Here is a 21,218-nt window from a genome sequence, read left to right on the forward strand (position 1 = left end):
TTTTCGTTGAAATATTAATATTCTCTTTGTCTTTCCATCTCAATACACATCATCCCATTTCTTGTCTCTGTGTCCCCCACCCCCTCCCCCGTTGTGCCTGGAACATTTTCATTCCTCCCATTCCATTCAATTAAGTAATGTTACAATCTGAACACTTAGGTGGTCCTTACTCCATTATCAACAATCTTTGTAAGAACGTAGTCTGAAAGCTTTGTTCATAAAAGTGTTATCAATATGTACAATCCAGAATAAGAGTAATGTTGAACATTTTGTGCAAGATGTTCCAGATTTTGTGAAATGGTTTGTCATCAACAACAGCGATAATAGCTTATTCCATTCATCACTTACACACAACGCACACAATATCATAGTATAAGTAATAAACTTTTAATGTCACTTAATCATTAAAACCTTTTGATGCAGAGCTGCAAAATACTGACACCATTTTGTTATTTAACTGTGCATTGTCTTAAAAAAAGTGTAACGAGAAAATACTGCAGCAAAAAGGGATACGAACTTGTGTGGAAAAGAAACATTCGTCAGTAATTATTTTAAAAATACATTACTAATTTTTATAACAAGGGGTATGAAAACACACTACAAGGACACTTCACACCAGGTTGTGAACAGATGTGTGTAAGTACCTATTGACAATGCCGTATGACTCTGGATGAATCCATGTTTGATCCAGCACATTTGGTTTCTCTCCAGCACTGGCCAAATTTTTTGTTTCCCTGTAACAGAAAAATTTCTAGAATGAGAGAAAAAGAAAATAAAATTTTGTTTATAACTATTATAACTACTTTTGTTAATTTTATTTAGTCTATTTCCATCTCATTATAATGTTGAAATTTGTCCTGAATGTTTTCTTTCTAAAACTGTTGTTAGTCACTACTCTCACGAACCTCATTTCCAATGTCTGTGGCATAATACGAATAAATCCAGCACATTGTTCGAAGGTCTTACTGCCTATTCCTTTTACAAGTTTCAGCTGATTTCTATTAATGAAAGGTCCTCTAGTGGATCGCCATTCAATAAGATTCTGTACTTTCGTGGCACTTAAACCAGCAATGTGCCTACAACAAACAAAGGGTGAATGAAAGAACAAGTAATTTAAAATTTACTCACAGTATGTAAATCCTTGCCAAGAAGCACAAACACAACTTAATCAAGTACTGATGCGCTTCAGAATACCCAGACACGCGCGCGCGCGCACACACACACACACACACACACACACACACACACACACACACAGAGAGAGAGAGAGAGAGAGAGAGAGAGAGAGAGAGAGAGAGAGAGAGAGAGAGGAAAAAATGTTGAGACAGCAGTTCGAACATACTATGTTTCCCTTCTCATGCATTCAAATTCTATGAACATACTTTATTAATAACTATTTACACAACCCTTAAAGCATGCAACAAAGTGTGCAGGAAAATAAATGAGAAGAGTTTAGACACACCACAACATAAACACAGATGGGAAGTTATCATTGTACTGAGTATGTGACAGTTAAGTCGATGCCATTCAGATATAAACAGGTGCAGAGACTTGTATGGCATAATGCACCATTGATGAATTTTTGTGCAGATAACTGATAACACTCTAAGACTGAATAAATAAGTAGTAACAGCTGCAGGCAGCCTTAAACCATTCAAATGATTCACTGCAACTGTGGACTCAGTTTCAGTGAAGCCCATAAAATATTTCAAGATGAATTAAAGTGCTAGTCATATGTCAAATTAATTCTTTAAAAAAAAGCAACAGGCATAATCAGTATCACATGGGGAGGGGGCTACCTTCATAGTCTCAGATGTTATTGAATTTAGCATATGTTAAAATTCAGGAGTAAGTACGAAACACGTATTTTTTTGTTTTCTCCAAAAAAATTCCTGCTCCAAGATTCAGGCCTGCAAAGGTGACACTGCGAACACCATTTTGAAGATGCGAATTTCAGAATTTTTTAAAAAATTCTGTATCTCTTTATTTCAAAGACAATTGCTTTATGATTACAATGATATCCTCCGTTTGGACATATCTGTCAGCGTTCTTTTACTGTCACCTTTTGAATTATTTTTATAATTTACCGATTTTTTTTTCCCCAAAAATGCCGATCCAGAAAAGTTAGATTTTTTTCTGTTGATTAGTACCATGTAATACTTCCATTTTTAAGTTGAACAGGTTTTACTTTTAAATTTTTTTTTTTTTTTTTTTTTAACATTCAAGGGTAATGTTTGTCTTCACTGAAGTTGTTTCTTACTAATTTCTTTGTTACAATGTTTATTTCTGTTGTCTTTATTGCAGTTATTTCTTATCACTTTCTTTGGTGCAATTATTTCTTTTCTATTTCATTGCTGGAGATATTTCTTACACTTTGTTGTAGTTTCTTGTCAGTTTCTTTGTCGTGGTTGTTCATTGCAGATTTCTGTATTGTAGTCGTTCAGTGCTAATTTGTTTATTGAAGAGGCTTCTAAGAAATCTGAGACCATAAAGTGAGTTTAGTGTTTCTTGATGAATTTGCCAGTTGACACTGTTACAGTGTGTTTTGTGAAAAGGACTGTTTGAAAAGTCTTCTGACTGGGGCCACCGGAGAGCGAAGTGTGCTGACTATTTGCATATCCTTAAAAGAGTGGGATATAAGACAAAACCAATAAAAAAAGGCCTTCTTCAGGTTGGGAATAAGTGTTCTCATTTGAAGACTGTTTCAATGTGAAGATGTTTCCAGTGACGACTTTGTGTGTTCAATAATGTTTTGACAGAATAACAACAATGATAGTATCTGAACAAGGTGATGCCAACCATTGTGCTGATGTAGATTTTGCATCAACAGAGGAAGAATTAAGTACCCTGAATCAATCAACTACAGAGGTAGGTGTTAGTCCTGTTAAGAAACCGTAGTCATAAGCTCTATGCACGAATAAAGCGCAGAGAAATTACTAAAGCTATGGATCAATACACTACAGCAAAACTGGCCTCACTCTTCAAAGCAGAAATTCCACCTACAGAAGAAAACAAACCAAAGCACTCTTGCATCTCTTGCCAGGAATTTTTCACAAATATAAATTCAGCTGTTGAATATTGTGCATCCTACAGTGAAAAGGTGCAAGTCTTAACTATTATTCCAGAGACATTCTCAAAGGAGACAATTTTGAAGCATGTTCCATTCGTATCAAAGTACATAGTAGAAATGTGAGGTCTGTAAAAGACCAGTTCCCTATTATGGTCATCCTGTAGAAGAAGTTCAAGTTCAAACAGTGCAGTCATTTTATCTGGAGGCACATGACTAGCAGTATTAACGAAACTTATGCAGTTTATAAGAGCTTCTATACAACTTCACATATTGGAAGATCAAAATTTCATGCACTGCAACCTAAGGGGTAGTTCCACACCCATCTAGAGATGTCTGTTTGTGTGTGTACTGCGCAAATTTTGATCTTTTTGTGGTAACTTTGAAAAACTTACTTGGGCACGTGACATATGACACCTTGGTTGGGCGTGTGAAGTCATTAGTAATCTGTGACATAAAGTGAGAGACTTGTTGTTTGTTTCCAGAATGTGGCGACTGCCCTGGAAAGGGAGGAGTGTCTTTAAAGACACTTGGCCTGAAAGACTTAGCAGATAACTCTGCAGAAGTTACATATGCGGGATGGGAGGAAAATAAACTAATTACGAAAACTGTTGCCTTTGACAGTCTCACTGATGAACATGGTAAATTGTCAGTGAAAGCAGAAACACAACAGCATCTGAAGAAATTGCAACAACACATTGCAGAAGCGAAAGGGTGTGTAGAGGCTGAAGAACTATGTTTAGTGCTTCACTATGATTTTGCTGAGAACTGGTCTGTAATTCTCCCACAAGAAGTACAAGGATATCATTGGAGTAATGACCACGTTTCAATTTTTACAGGAGTGACATTTTTTCAAAACCACAAGTGTTGCAGTTATAAGTGACGAATCAGGACATGACTCAGCACGTGCTTTGCTAGCAATGCGTAAAATTCTTCAACTGCATACAGGGGCAGAGAAGATCATCATTATTTCTGATGGTGCTCCTAGTCATTTTAAAAATCCTTACCAGCTGTTTGCATTAAGTGAGTCGCTTGTGCCAACTGACTGGGTATACAGTGCTACTGGTCACGGGAAGGGCCCTTGTGATGGTGTGGGAGGCCTGCTGAAGCCCCATGCTACAAAACATCATTTTTCCAGACCAAATACAGCTGTGATTCAGAATGCTGAGGATTTTATGAGAGTCATGAAATCTTACACATCTACAGCCTTCGTTCTTTTGTCCAAAGAGGAAATTAAAGAATTCTGTGAGCACAAAAAAGAAGAATGGTCCACACAAATTATGCCTGTGAAAGAAATTCAGAAGACACATTTTCCCCTGTGACTGGTGGACTGCAGAGATTATAGTCACCAGTTATGAGTTAAATGAAATTGTAGTGAACTTTATGCTACCACATGGTCCAGCTGCTGGATATAGGTTTCCAGCTGGACAGCAACAATGCCATCAGCGCTCACTTCCTGTTCACAATGTTCTGAAGATTGTAAGTTCTCCAGTTCCTACTGGTTCAACAGGAAGGCATCACTCTGTATCAAAGGAAGGTACTGAAGCAGTGGAACACACTTTTAGTTCACTGACTGGCTAATTTCAGTACAAAACAGAGTGCACAGAAGCTGTATAAATTGAAACCTTTAAGTCTTTGGATCTTCCACATACACTTTCGAACCAATTAAAATGCTAGAAACACGAGTCTCTTACTCATATTTCAAAACTAAAATTATGTTAAATAAGGCTACGTTTTGATTTTTATGAGCCTGTTATGTGAGAATGTGAAAATAAAACAGATTTTGTGTATGGCAAAAATTTAAATTGTTTATAAAACATGTTCAACATAAAAGTGGAAGCTCTCCTTCTCAGGGAATGTAGAACTATAAGGTACTACTCAACAGAAAAAAATCAAAATTTTATGGATTGGCACCTAGGGGCGGTTGGGGGGGGGGGGGGGGGAATTATTAATTAAAAGAAGGCCAGAACGTGTGATATTTGCCTGCTTTATTATCTCGTTGCTCGTCCTAGGTGTCAACTTACTGCGTTGCTATACATGCTGAAAAATAGGGGAGTTGAAGTATGACACTGACTACGTAAATGATGTAGCCGACAGTTGCACAGATGTATTTCACAGTTCTTTACTTTCACTGTTCACAGCCCCTCCCCCACCCCAATAATACACACTTATATGGCCAGTGCACTATTGTTTAACTTTCAATAAGTCTCACTAATAGGTTGCAGGCAAACATCAGCATACTGCTACAATAGTTTACTGTTGAACATCAATGAGCAGTAAAAACCTAACCAAACACTTCACAGTCTTTCAAATAAATTGAACAGAAATTGTCATTGCTTTAACACACAGCCTATTGGTGTAACACTTATTTCACAGTTAAGTTGATGCATTGTTGTTGATCTAACCAATACGGAATCCGCATCTGAAACTCGGCTAGGACTGACTGTCAGGACCAAAAATCGGGCCCTTACATATTATCACAATAATAGGCACTGAAACTACACATTGTTTGATGTTTAATTTACAGAAATCACAATTAAAACTTAACTCACTGAATTAACTGAATACATCAAAAAATTGCGTCTTTTTAACAGTTTCTTCTACTACAGGGGTTAAGCCGTATTATTTGTTTAAATCATGAAATTGACAAATACAGTTATGCAAACAATACTTTTGACAGAACTGGAAATTGATATGGAATTAATTAGGAGCTGCCTTTGTTAACATGTTTTCTAATAGAGCCACACAGATTCTTTAAGAATATTATTAGTTGTTCCTCCAAATGTTTATAATTAGTACAGAATTTATATTTGTTTATAAGTCAACAACAGAATTTAAGTTACGAACCAATTACTGATTTCAGCCTATAACAAAAAATATTAACTAGGAATAGTCAAAATAAATTAGAAAATCAATTACATATCAGAAACTAAGCATATGACTAGATCTGGTGGTACATTCTTTAAAACTGAGGGCCAACCTATTTCTTTTATGAAAATGCAGATCATACTCACATATGTTAATGATAATTAGTTAAAAGTGAAAAAACAAATTTAAGCAGGCAAATGGCAAAATGAGGGGAAGTAAAAAATTTCCCAGCTTGCTTCGTTACGAACGCTATAGTAAAATAACCTAGACAGATAAGTCCAAATGGATGATTTCTTTGTAATCATAAAGCAATTATCTTTTGAATAATAAAAAAAACAACAAAATATTTAGAACTATTCCAGAGATACAGCATTTAAAATTTTTTTCCAAAATTCACATCTTCAAAACGGTAAGTGCAGTGTCATCTTTGGAGGGCTGCATCTCAGGGCAGATTTCTTTTGTACGGGAAAAAAAAATAAAATAAAATAAAATAAAATAAAAATTTACATGTTCCTTACTTAGTCTTTCATTTTAACATATGCTAAATTCAATAATATGCCTGCCTGAATTGATATGGGCTATGCCAGTAACAATTAACTGCATTCCAGGGAGAGTGGAAATACATTTACCTTCAGCTACTACGGCGCGCACGCACGCACGCACACACACACACACACACACACACACACACACACACACGCACACACACGTGCGCGCGCTCTCAGGCAACTCAAACCACACTGCCTGTGGGACTGCTGTCGCGTTTGTGTGTGTGTGTGTGTGTGTGTGTGTGTGTGTGTGTGTGTGTGTGTGTGTTTGTTGTTGTTGTTGTTGACAAAGGCCTTAATTGTCAAAAGCTATAATTGTGACAGTCTTTTTTGTGCCTGTCTGAGAGTCAGCATCTTCATCTTCACTATATGGTGAGTAGCAACTTTCCTTCTCAAATATTGTTACATTCCATCCTGGATTTTCCGTTGTTTGAAAATGTTAATTCTGAGACTGGCACAATCTGATACAATTTTTTCAGTAAAACAGACAGAAAGTAAGGAATTTACAATTTTCATAAAATACTAGGAAAGTCCAGAGTGGAATACAAATGAGTCAAGACAACAACTCAGTACATAATGGAAACATTGAACTGTGATAAGGAGCTGCAGAGATGAAAAAAAAAGAAAGAGTGTGTGTGTGTGTGTGTGTGTGTGTTTTTCATTGTTCTTGTTATACACACATAATCATTGTAACTGATCTGTGTTTAATAACATTTTACGGGTTACTACAACTTCTCTGTTTACAGAGCATATTTGTAAAGTAATGGTTTACAAAAAGAAAAGTTTTTTTTAAGGAAGCCAATGGTTCAAATGGCTCTGAGGACTATGGGACTTAACTTCTAAGGTCATCAGTCCCCTAGAACTTAGAACTACTTAAACCTAACTAACCTAAGGACATCACACACATCCATGCCCGAGGCAGGATTCGAACCTGCGACCGTAGCGGTCGCGCGGTTCCAGACTGTAGCGCCTTTAACCGCTTGGCCACCACGGCCGGCAAGGAAGCTAATGAGCAAAAATTATTTACTAAGCTAGAGGGGGGTTTGATTATAAATAAGATTAGATGGCATATTCTTTCTCTAAATTGCCAATTACCTGAGGATGCAATCTGAAGCTGTATTAATATCAACTCCAACAAAGCTGACACATTCACTAACTATTTCATCCAAAGTTGCCACTAGCTTTTTCTCAGGAACATCATGCTGGTACATCCCAACACCTAGATGTTTTGGTTCTATCTTAACTAGTTCTGCCATAGGGTCCTGCAGTCTCCGTGCCACTGAAACTGTAACCGGGGAAGAGTAATGTAATTGAAATGGTACCAACAGTTCCATAAAATTTACAGAGATCCAACAACATTTTACACCCTTGCCATGAAACAATATATGAATGTGAGTACTAAAGTACACAACAACAACAAACAGATACATAACACCACAAACACAATTTTTACTTTTGAGGAAAGAACAATGCAAATTAAAGTTCAAGAAGTTCTAAAACAGACAAACGTCATAAGATGAAATGCTGTACAAACTCTTTTTAAAATGTTCTACTAATGAAATAGTCAGAATGCAAAGCAATAGAACACTTCATGTAATGTGCAGATTATTTTTAAGATATGATTTCTAACATGCTAGAGAAAAACATTCTCCTCTATCCTACTTCTGATCCTCAATTTAGGTATCCAGTTACTGTTTTGTCACTGGGACAACACGCAATGTTTCCTTCTTCTAAACTTAATATGCACCCTGTGCTCTTCATGGACTTTGGAAGGACCTAGTCTACATTTGGGATGGCTCACCTCAGTATGCACGCAGAGTGTCACTGAATTTCTCTCTCCCCTTGGCAACCATATCCCTAATGGGTTCTGTTACACGCCTAACTTTGAGCTCCAACTGTCAATAATCCCACCTTCTATGAATGCCGGGAGGCTTCCAAAGAAACAGAAGAGATGATTGCAGCTGGCTCAGGATCTTTACCAGCCACAAATACGCATGACATCTGTTTGAAGAAAAACGGGGAAGGCCTTTCTATTTGTCCCCTGAAAAGACTTTCACAGCATGCAACACCTCAAAATGACCTTCCACTCATGCACAGGTGAGGGATCAACCTCAATGTCAGCAGTAACCAGGCTGACCACAATAGCAGACTGATCGAGGGAGATGTGGGGCGTGCTGGATATCTCTTGGATCGCCACATCACCTTCTCCCCCCTCCCCCTCCCCTCCCCACCCTGCCCCCACAGTGACGCCCACTGGCAACAGCCTCAAGTTGCACGACTGAAGCCAGCATCACATAGAGCTGTGAGCAGGTCCCCACTCAGCTTGCATCTTAACACGGTATTCACAGTCCCCACACGAGACATTGACAACCAAACAACAACGGCACATAGACAAATCTAAATAGGTAAGTCAATTTTACTTAGAAGCTCACAAAATGAACACACAAACAATCTACTCTCCTGATGTTGTTGGCACCTGACTGAGTTCTGTGCAATGGCTACTGGCTCTTCAAATTAAAACAAATAACAGTGGCAATTCAGATAGTGTAAATCTACATTACACAGTTACTAAAATGCAAAAGCACGTGTAGAAATTTCTCCGGTCAGTACACAAAAGATAAAAAACATGAATCGTCAGTTTTAAACTAGGAGGTACAGAATTTCTCATCAGTAAAGAAGGAAATCGAAACAGTGCATGATGGTTATGAAATGAGAATGGAACTCTCTAGAGTGGATGTTGAGGTCCAGGTAGGCAAAGTGCTTAGTGAAACATCTAAACATAAACATGAATCGGATGTACTGAACAAGTGTGCATAGCCCTTAATGTATTCACTTTAGAACACATATTTACCGGAAATTTTTTTCTCATTTTGGTACATACTACCCCCTCCAAAAAATATTGAAACCAAATAGCTTGCAGTACGAGAGTGGGGTTTAACAGTACTGAAGATAGCTCATAGCTCTTAAGGTATGCATTTTAGGGCCCATGTTTACTAGTCTTTTTTCTGTACAGGTCCAGACTACCAGCTATGAAAGTTGCCTGCCCTAAAATCTTGCAAGGGAAACTCCACATTGCAACCTTCTCAGATTTAGTGGCAAGAGAGCCCACTGGACAGCCCATCAAAAACTGAACACAGATCAAGCATCAACACAGGAAGAAGGTGTACCGAACTGTGAAAAAAAGAACAAAATAGGAACAGAGAATGAGCCAAGCTACAACTGCAACACTGAGTAAAGAAGAGAAGCAACAGCATCATGGGGTCATGGTGTTGGGCTGCAAATCGGGCGAGCCATGTTCAAATCTCCCTCGTGCCCTCTTTTTGCAATTTTGAAGTAAATATGAAAGCAGCAATAATATAAAACAATAGTAGATCAAACAATGGACAATCCAGGATGGAACGTAACAATATTAAGAGAAGGAAAGTTGCCACTCACGGTATAGCGGAGATGCTGAGTCACAGATAGGCCATACTTGCCGAAAGCTAATTTATCACAGTCTCTTTATTGTCCCCATCTGCGACTCAGCATATCCGCTATATGATGAATGGCAACTTTTCTTTTCATAATAATAATAGGTCAGGCAATTAAAGTGGAACTCAGATGTGAATCAGTTAAGATTCCAGTTAAAGATTTTTCAAAACATATTTTTGGAAAAATAATGAAATTATTTCTCTCGTAACACTCTCTATGCATCAATATCTTTAAAGCAGAGATCCTGATAGGTCAGCTCACAGCGTATTAAAGAACTGTTACTATTCAGCATTGCTTATTAGTTAGGCTGAAGTTTAAAAAAATATATAATTTTTCCCCAAACAGAAGGAATATATAATTGGTGACTGGATGGAAGTGGGTTTTTTTTTTTTTTTTTTTTTTATATATATATATATATATATATATATATATATATATATATATAAAATAAATACAGGGGCACACTGCGCTCAGCATGTGTCATAGCAAAAAGAATAATGAATATCCAAATACAGTTATAATCACCTCACAGGGATATTAGATACCACAACACTGAAGTCGTGCAGGGCCAAAATTGTTATCAGATCATGCAACATATTTTCTTCTGTTATCATGACAATTTTTTAAGGAATTGGAAATAGAAAAGAAAAGAAAAGTATGGTATCTGACAATATTTCCACACTATACTGTGGAACAAAAGCAAACTGGTGCTTTTCAATTATTGTAATGTTGTTCTACCAAGAACTGATGGAAGATTCTGTTAACATGACAATATTTCCCTTTAAAACAATAAAAAATAAATTTTGCATCTATTACCTGCACTAATTAAATTGGGATCCATTGTAGGGAACTCCTTTTTGGCCTGAGGACTGCATGAGTAAATACTGGCACCTTGTTCACTAACAATTACAAATGATACATTAAATGGCTTGAACCAACCACAGGAGATCAACCGTGACAAATATTCCTCAGTCTCCCGACACGCCGTACCATTACCCAAGGCTATTACTTCACACCTGCAAAATAACATTCATGAATCAAGGAGGAGGAAGAGGAGGACTTAGGCAAAGCAGTTAATAATTATTATAGTAGGAGAGTTCTGGTAGAAGGTATGACAACTGAGTAATTATATAAAATTTTTGAAAGCAAATCTACATAAATTGCCCTATAAATTATGGAATCAATAATTGCAGATAGCTTCGTACAGAACACAAAAACAAATTAGTGAAGAAACTATGAATGACACAGATAGAATCAAATAGAGATAATGTATGTAAGTAAATATGATAAACAATGAAGAAAATATAGCTGTTAGAAACAAAAATACAGAGACAAGGAATGAGCAACAGTAAAATCAAAATGATAGAGTCAACATCAGGCAAGTTACAACTTAAAAACTACAACCTAGTACAGACACACAAACTGTTTATTATGAGAACAGATGCGACTACCTCTGACATCAAACTACAACAAACGGGGAAAAAGAAGAAGAAGAAGAAGAAGAAGAAGAAGAAGAAGGAACACCCAGAAGACATGGTTGAATGTCAATACAACATAATACACATATACACCATTGGCAGGTATGTAAATGATTAAGAGTTACAAGTCTCTGTGACATACAGAACAGCCACCAGAGTGCATTAGCATTGTTACTAGACCTGGTAGGGTATATAAGAAGCAAGAACAGCATCAGATGTTGATTGCTCACTGAGGACAACACAGAGATGCCATGTAACATGTGAGACAGGATGTGTGACATTTTGAAAGGACCCTCATTGTGGGTCTCTAGTTGTATGGTTGGTTGAATTGTGTAGCATTTCGATTTTTGGATCACTCAGATGTGACAGTGGTCTAGTGTGGGACTTCATACTAATGTGAGGTCAGGCATAACCATAATCAAGGTTCTGGTTGACCATATTTGATCACCACATGGGCAGAATTCCATACTGTGTACCAAGTACACTGTAACTCATTCACATTTGTGCTTGTCGTCTGATAGTAAGTAATGGATTCCCTGCAACATCCTGCACATTGGTTGGAAACTAGCAGCAGCTGGACTAGGGGATTACCGTACCATATGAGGCTGCCGTTAACACCACAACACAAATGGCTGTGTATGGAGTGGTTCCATGGCTGTGAAGCATGGACTGATGATTGATGGTGTCACATTGTATTCAACAATGAGTTGCTGCTCTGCACTACCTTCATGGTAAGTATGGAGTCGACCTGGTAAGATGTCCCATTCTTCCCATGTTTTGGAGAGTCACAATGGTGTTACCTCTGGTGTTGTTGTGTAGGGAGCCATTGGCTGATAGTGATGAGGGAACTCTGGCAGCACAATGTTACATCACAGACATCCTGCATCCTCATGTGTACTATCACATGTGACAATATACATGGTGCCATTTTCAACAGGATAATGCTCACCCATACATGGCACGTGTCTCTATGAACTGTCTGCGTGATGTTTGGATACTTCCGTAGCCAGCAAGATCTCGAGATCTGTCCCTAATAGAACATGTGTGGGACCATCTCGGACATCAACTCTGTCCCAGTTTCACTTTTCAGGATATCAAGGATCAGTTACAGCAGCAGTGGACCAGCTTGCCTCATGTAAGAATACATCATCTTTATGACACTCTCCCCAACTAAATCAGTGCATTCATCCAGTCGAGAGGGGATGCAATGCCGAGCTCATAAGCGGGATCATACAGTCCAGTTCTTTATAAATTAAACTCAATTTTATAATCATAGCCATGAAGTAACTCCACATATCCTTCAACCTGTGAAGTTGCATTTCATTTTCTCATTCCCTTCACGGTTCGTTCCTCTTTTTGTCAGGTATTGTATAATAGATCTTCTCAAATACTTGAATTCAGCAACAAACTGACTCAATGTACTGATCACAAAGAAACATGCTGTAAGGATACTGTCCCTACTTCACAGATGAATTTCTGTATACATAGTATCTATATGTGGTTGGGTTATATTTATTAACTGTTGTTGTGTATTAAGATTTTGCAAAAATTTTGATAAAATTGGAAAATAACAGCCAAACCATTGCAGAACTAAGTGTTTATCAATTGTGAACCATGGTTTCAACAAATATAAATTTATCTTCTTCAAAAGGAAAATAGAACTATTGAACAAATTATTACAAGATAGTTACAAATGTCATACAAAGAAGGAACTAAATTCAATAAACAAAAATTACAAATCTTTTAAAGACATGCATACTCACTCATAGAATCACATATTGACAACAACAGATGTTCGAGCCAAAAGGCTCTTGTCTAGTATGAAGTGCTCATCAACCACAGATATCAACAGTTAAAATCCATAACTGAAGGTTACAGCCCAATACTGTTGAGTTTTGTTGCACATTTGAAAATCAAGTGACACTGGATCCAGCAGACATTTAGCATGGCACACACTGTTGGGATTTGTCATAAAACATTTAAAATAAAACACGTGTGACATTGGATCCAAAAGGCATTTAATGTGGCACTGACAAGGCCGGTGACATGCTGACTGACAAAGACACTCAGGCACTAGCCATAGATAAACTAAGGTATGTGGCACTTATTGCGTGAATGACTATGTGCATAGCCACACTGAGCAGTGAATACCTAGTTCAGTAAGTAAAATGGTTAATGGCTAGAATTAAATCAGAATAAGAAAAAGGGGGTAGGCATTAATGTCATATGGTATGTAAAGAGGAAGTAGGCTTAGGCAAAAGTGTTAATTGTTTGCACATACGTGCAGAAAGCAGCACAAGAAGAACTGTTAAATAAATACAGGAATGCGCCAAATAACAGTATCTAAAACAATACACTTTGTAGCACATGTCAACTTTGTGTAAAAAGGCATAAATACATGAAGCCGTATCAAGCAGCTCTCAATTAACTTAAAATAAAAGATATTTACAAAAAGGAGGGAATTTACAGATTACAATACAAGCAAAAAAGGTGGTGAGGGGTTGGGGGTTGGGGTGGGGTGGGGTAATTATAACCTATGAGGTAATATACCAGGTAAAGTAGCTGTGAATGATTAAGCATCCTATGTGAACAAATTAAAATCTTGTGGCAGTAGCATCTGAGGAAAGCAAAGCAGAATGCAGCGTAAACTGTGAATAGAAACAGAATATATATAGCTGCACTTAGCAGTAAGTACATCACTTGAATGAACTGGACACTTAAAAATGGAAGGTATAAGCAGATTAAAATACAATAAAAAAGTGGGTTGGGGATGGGGGAAGAGGGGATGAATCAAGAGGGTACATTATAAATGAAATAATAAAACAGAGAAAGTAGTTATGAATTACAAAGTATGTTATGTGAAATTACTAACTGAAAGTAGGATTCATAACAAAGTAGAATTCTGAAGAAAACAAACATCATGTGGAGGCCAACAGCAAGCAGTAAATTGGCTAACCAGCCAGAAGTAGTGGCACAATTACTGGCACAATGCCTTCAGGAAATGTCTATTTGCAATCTGAAGTTAACTGTTTAAAATACTACTGTCATTGTTTGCTAAATGTTTGAAAATTTCAAGTTCTTGCCATAAATCTAATTTCCTCCCTTTTATCTCGTTGGGTAGAATTACGGTATCATTTAAATCCTTCACAGCATAATCAACAATATGCACACATTCCATGAAGATGGAATGGTGTATATTATCACCTTTCTTTCCCGATAGATCTTCTTGTATCTCACTTTGATTGTTCTACCTATTTGTCCTATATAATAACTGGGGCAGTTACTGCAAATCATTTTGTAGATACTTGAACTAGAGAACGGATACCCAACAGTTCTCATAGCGTGCAGAAGATTTTTTTTTTTTTTTTTTTTTTTTTTTTTTTTTTTTTTTTTTGTGGTTTCGTTACTGAGGATATGGTCTGCTAAATTTTGCCCGCTTCCTTTGTTGTTGGCAATGTGTTTCAACATAGTGATTTCATTCTGTAAGTTAATAGAAGAGAGGGGCATTGTTATAGCATAATTAACGTCAGACTGCAAAAATACCAAGTTTAACTTTAAAACAGCTATGTTAATGGCCAGCATGCAGTCATGTTTTCACAGAGAGAATATATCTTATGTGTAAACCTACTGATACATTCCATATCATAACTAGATGTCAGGGAATATGAAAATACTAAATTCAACAAAACATAATTAACAATTAGTAAACAATTAAAACTAATTGAAAGACATCTTATCAAAGATAACAGATGGTTGACAGAAGATATTAACAGAAGTTTATAGGTACTGCTTACTGAAATTAAGGAAGTTGTGCGAGTGTCATTATATACAAATACTTTTTACGTGAAGGTTTCTCATGAGTAGCAAATGAATTATGTGAAAACCAGCAGCAGGAATTCAGAACTCTAAAGGCAAGACCACACTGAGCAGAACTGCACTACAGCAGAGCAGCTTGGCACCATGTGGCTCTATTTAATAGAACACATTTGAACTGCAGCTGTGCAACAATACGTAGCATATTTTGCATGTGAGTCATTCAGCTACCTCCGAACAAAAGATACATGGATGTGGTAATAATTTCTTTATGGGAGGAAAAAGACTAATTTTATTTATGCGAACACAGGTGACCTTGGAAAGAATAGAGAAGCAGGGATCTTTTCACAATCAGATTTGTTGGAATTTTGTGAACAATATATTTCGTGTGAGATGGCGGCAAAGTTCATCATGTGAAACATAATAGACCTCTGGTGCTATTGTATGCTCTGCGTTTTGTGTGTGTAATACAATGTTCCTTGGTTGTTGTGTTCGATGTATTTTACCTGGAAGTGCAAATATAGTTACTGGCACTAAATGTCTTTTATTCACTATTACTTATTCAACTGTGTCGACTCTAATAGGTTACAGGCCCAGCGACGCATTTGGAATAAGTATATCCATAATATAGTAGTGAGAAAGTATTGGTTCAAATGGCTCTGAGCACTATGGGACTCAACTGCTGAGGTCATTAGTCCCCTAGAACTTAGAACTAGTTAAACCTAACTAACCTAAGGACATCACAAACATCCATGCCCGAGGCAGGATTCGAACCTGCGACCGTAGCGGTCTTGCGGTTCCAGACTGCAGCGCCTTTAACCGCACGGCCAGTGAGAAAGTATTGGAGAAGTTCCAAGTAATGCACTTAAGTGAAGTACAAGTTATGCTTACAAGAGGAATGCAACTCTTTTGTATTATTCTTCAGTATTATTTTCTATGTTAAGAAAGATCAAAGTTACTGTTAAAATGAGCGCGGTGCAAATTTCACAGATTGAAAGACTTACAAGTCATGCAAACTATCCAAATTTGGAAATTTTCAGTAGAAGTGTATTTACGTTTGGATGACATATGGGATGTGGTGCAGGGGACAATGAAATCCACAGTTCAGAATTATTCAAGTATTGATAGGAAAGCAAAATCAAAGTTGATATTACTCGTTGACTCACTGAATTATGTTCACATTGAAAAAGCTGCAACAGTGAAAGAAGTTTGGGACAAATTATGAAGTGCATTTGAGGGTGGAGGTCTTACAAGGAAAGTAGGATTATTATGTGAGTTAATTACCACTCAGCTGGACAAATGCAAGAGTCTAGACGAATACATCAACAAAATAATAGGCACATTGAACCTAATGAGAAACATTGGGTTTGAGATCACTGCCCGAAAGGTGGCTGGAAAGCTCTGGACGACATTGTTAAAGTGAAAATCATACAGGATGTAAAGAGTACTTCAAGCTGTCATGTATTGGAGAAGGAAACTACATCTGCTCTTTATTCAAAAAACAAAAAGAAGAAATCAGTAAGGTGCTGTAGATGTCAGAAAGGGGGGCATATTGCATCTCAGTGCAGACAAAAAGTAAATCTAAGGTCAGACTCGCAGCAAAAGAGGTATGTTGCTGATAGCCCAGAGAGAGGGACCAATAATAAAAGATAAGGCACTCCCATGTTCCTATTCTTTTGGAAATGTGGCAATCGTCAACTGGAATGGATTTTAGACTCAGGTGTATCTGTGCATATTGTTAAAGACAAATCTCTTCTTTATGATGTTAAACAATATTTTATTCAAAATGTTAGTCTAAGCTGGCAACTGATTTAATAGTGTAGGATCTGCTATATGACAATCAATTTGACTTTAGGAAAGGTAAAGGCATCAGATATGCAGCTTTGACACTGTGCCTGACAGATGAAGCAAGACTTAGAAAGATCAATATGTTTTCATAGAACATGTCGACTTAGAAAAAAGGTTCGACAATGTAAAATGGTGCAAGTGTTAGAAATTCTTAGAGAAATAGGTGTAAGCTATACAACAATGAGTGTAATATACAATATGTGTAAGAAACAATACGGAAAAGTAAAACTGGAAGACCAAGAACAAAGTGCTCATTTTAGAAATGGTATAAGACATGAATTCATCTTCATTCTACTCTTCACTCTAAACAACTGAAGAAGAAATATTCAGGGAAAAAGGATATCAATGATATGATTCACTTTTGGCAGGGTTATTATCAGTGAAATTGAGAAGGAACTACACACCTGTTAAATGTAATTAATAGTCTCATGAGCACAAGGTACAGACAGAGAGGGACTTGAAGAAAGGCAATAGTAATGAGGAGTGTCAGAAATAAGATTAACAATAAACTTAGCATCAAAATTGGTGACCATGAAGTAGATAAAGTAAATAAATTGTACTGCCTTGGAAGCAAAATAGCACATGAAGGATGAAGAAAGAAGGAAACAAGAAGCAGATTAGCATAGGTATGGAGGAGATTCCTCATTAAGGAAGGTGTAGTAGTGTCAAGCATCACCCCTAATTTGAAGAAGAAATTTCTAAGAATGTACATTTGGAGAGTAACACTATATGGAACTGAAACTTGGACTGTGGGAAAACTGGGAAAGAAGAAAAGAAGACGTATTTGAGATGTGGTGCTACAGAATCATGTTGAAAATTAAGTAGACTGATAAGAAATGAAGAGGGGTTCCCTCAGAATTGTCAAGGAGAGGAACATGAGGAAAACACTAAAGAGAAGAAGGGACGGGATGAAAGGACATGTGTGAATACACTAAGGAAAAACTTTCAGGGTGCTTTAGGGAGCTGTTGTGGGTAGATACCATAAAGGAGACGAGAGGTTGGAATATATCCAACAAATGGTGAAGGATGTTGGGTGCAAGTGTTACTCTGAGATGAGGGTTTGGCTTAGGAGATTAATTTGTGGTGGGCTGCATCAAAACAGTCAAAATACTGACCCCCCCCCCCCCCTCCCAACAAATGAATACAAAAATAAAAATAAAATAAAAAATTGTGTAGCAGATTAAGCATGTTTCCCAGTTAACCTTTGGAACAGCGTGTTGTAGTGTTGTATAATGCCTTACATGCTGCATACTGCTAACAGTGAACAGACTCTGGCCAAAGCCATGAGTGGAAGTTTGCACGGCACCGCAGAAGCTCTGAAGAAGAGATGAGTGGAACTTTTCCATCTTGTACGGGTCTCTGGAGGTTTAAACCAGTTTTCTTTTTTCTGTATCTGATACATATTCGTGAACCTCTGTTCAGCAGAACAGGATATGTTTCACTGTACATTAGAAAATGAATTAAGTTGTTACATTAAATGTTTCATAGTAAGTGAAAATTGTGAACTAAATTTTAAACATTAGACTTCAGAACCAGACATTTCTGACAGTCTCTGAGGAAGCATTAGGGAACAATTGACAAGAATAGGGGAAAGGAATACAGTAGAAGAAGAATGGGTGTCTTGAGAAATAAAATTATAAAGGCAGCAGAGGATCAAGCACGTAAAAAGACGAGGGCTAGTAAAAATCCTAGGTGACATATGAATAACTGAATTTAATTCACGAAAGGAGAAAATATGAAAACATTGTAAATGAAACAGGCTAAAGGAAATACAAACGTCTAAAAATGAGATCAACAGGAAGTGCAAAATGGCTAAGCAGGAATGGTTAGAGGACAAATGTAAGGATTTAGCACATTTCACAAGGGGAAAGATAGACACTGCCTACGGGAAAATTAAAGAGGCCTTCGGAGAAAATAGAAGCAGCTGTATGAATATCAAGAACTTAGATCGTAAAGCAGTCTCAAGCAAAGAAGGGAAAGTTGAAAAGTGGAAGGACTATATAGAGTCTTATACAAGGGAGATGTACTTGAGGGCAATATTACAGAAATGGAAGATGATGTAGATGAAGATGAGATGGGAGACATTAGTGCAAGAAGAATTTGACAGAGCACTTTCCATTCGAACTACTAATAGCCTTGGGAGAGACAGCCATGACAAAACTCTTTCATATGGTGAGCAAGATGTATGAGACAGACGAAATACTGTCTGACTTCAAGAAGAATATAATAAATCTAGTTCCAAAGAAAGCAAGTGCCGACAGATGTGAATATTATCAAACTATCAGTTTAATAGGTCATGGTTGTGAAATACTAACACCAATTCTTTACAGATAAATGGAAAAATTGGTAGAAGTGGACCATGGGGAAGATCAGTTTGGATTCCGGAAAAATGTGGGAAAATGCAAGGCAATACTGACCTCTATGACTTCTCTTAGCAGATAGGTTAAAGAAAGAAAAACCTCATTTACAGCATCTGTAGACTCAGAGAGAGTCTTTGACAATGCTGACTACACTACCAGGTCTAGACATATGAACCAGAATTTCCCTATAGATGGTGCTAGCCGTCAATGTAGGGCCCATGAGACTGCACCTGCAGCACTATCTGCTTCCTGTAAGAGCTGACGACGAATGTCAACACACAGTGACCTAAGTTCCATACATAGGTATCTGTTTCAGTTATAAATATTTGTCATGTATTATTATTTTTCTGACATGTTCTACATTCTGGAGGACCTCCTTACTACGGATCAATTGGAATGAAAGTAAACATGTCCAGTTTTGTCCCTACAAACTACGATTTGTGGACAGCATTGGTTTTCTGTTATCATTTGAAGAAAACTGTTGCAGAATTGCATCGAATGCTTGATACTTTCAGCGAACATGCTCTTGGAAAAACACAGTGTTTTGACTGGTTAAAAAAATTCAAAAGTGGTGATTTTGACATGAGAAATGACGAGTGTGGAAAATCATGAAAAAGTTCGAATACAATGAATTGCAGGCCTTATTGGATGATGATGATGATACTCGAACTTAACAGGAACTCACAGAACAATTCAAAGTGACGCAGAAAGCTGTTTCTCTTCGGCTGAAAGCTATGGGAAAGGTGCAGAAAATGGGTTCTGCATGAACTGAATGAAAGACATCAAGCAAGTAGAAAGATCACTTGTGAAATGCTGCTCGCAAGATACAAAAGAAAGTCATTTCTCCATAGAATAGTAACCAGCAATGAAAAATAGATATATTTTGAGAATCAAAAGTGTCGTAAATTATGGGTGAATATACGCAAAGCATCGACATCCACTGCAAGCCAAAATTACTTTGGAAAGAAGACAATTGCTCTGTGTTCGGTGGGATCAGAAGGGTGTCATCTATTATAAGCTGCTAAACTCTGGCGAAACCGTCAACACTGATCGCTGCCAACAGCAAATGAACGATTTAAATCGAGCATTATGTGAGAAATGACCAGAATATGGAAGAAGGCAACACAAAGTCTTATTGCTCCATGATAACGCCCCATCACACACGGCAAAACAGTTCAGGGAAATGATTGAGGCATTCAGTTGGGAAATACTAGGGAATGCAGCTTATTCTCCAGGTTTGACTCATCCGATTAGCATCTATTTGCATCACTGGGGCATGCTCTCACTGAACAATGTTTCAATTTGTACGAAAATGGTTCACTTCAAAAGAATAACTGTGTTTTTAGTGTGACATTCACAGTGTCCCAGAGAGGTGGGAGAAATTTATAAATAGCAATGGAGATTATTTTGAATAAAATATTGTTTACCAGTTTGAAACAACAGACATGTAATTATTTCAAACAAATTCTGGTTTCATACTTCAGCACCTGGTACTCTCCTTGGAATTCTGAGGAAAGTAAGGGTAAAATGCAGGGAGCAGAAGGCTACTTACAACTTGTACAGAAACCAGATGGCAGTTATAAGAGTCAAGGGGCAAGAAAGGGAAGCTGTGGTTGAGAAGGGAATGAGACAGTGTTGTAGCCTATTCCCTATGTTACTCAATCTGTATATTGAGCAAGCAATAAAGGAAACAAAATAAAAATTTGGAGCACAAGTTTAAATCCAGAGAGAAGAAATAAAGTCTTTGAGGTTTGCAAATTACACT

At 37.3% G+C, this 21,218-nt stretch overlaps 1 protein-coding gene across 3 annotated transcripts in view; it reads right to left on the bottom strand.

Moving 5' to 3' along the window:
- Positions 1-21,218, bottom strand: part of LOC124615701 (S1 RNA-binding domain-containing protein 1) — a 235,337-nt gene that overhangs the window by 38,741 nt on the left and 175,378 nt on the right. For all 3 annotated transcript variants that reach the window (XM_047143740.1, XM_047143741.1, XM_047143742.1), the window contains 4 exons: positions 10,771-10,970; positions 7,579-7,768; positions 906-1,076; positions 645-734 (listed from right to left, as the gene is read on the bottom strand). In XM_047143740.1, coding sequence (XP_046999696.1) covers positions 645-734; positions 906-1,076; positions 7,579-7,768; positions 10,771-10,970 — 651 coding nt within the window. The remainder of the gene's footprint in view (positions 1-644; positions 735-905; positions 1,077-7,578; positions 7,769-10,770; positions 10,971-21,218) is intronic.

This window comes from Schistocerca americana, chromosome 5, assembly GCF_021461395.2.
Source record: "Schistocerca americana isolate TAMUIC-IGC-003095 chromosome 5, iqSchAmer2.1, whole genome shotgun sequence".
NCBI lineage: Eukaryota > Metazoa > Arthropoda > Insecta > Orthoptera > Acrididae > Schistocerca > Schistocerca americana.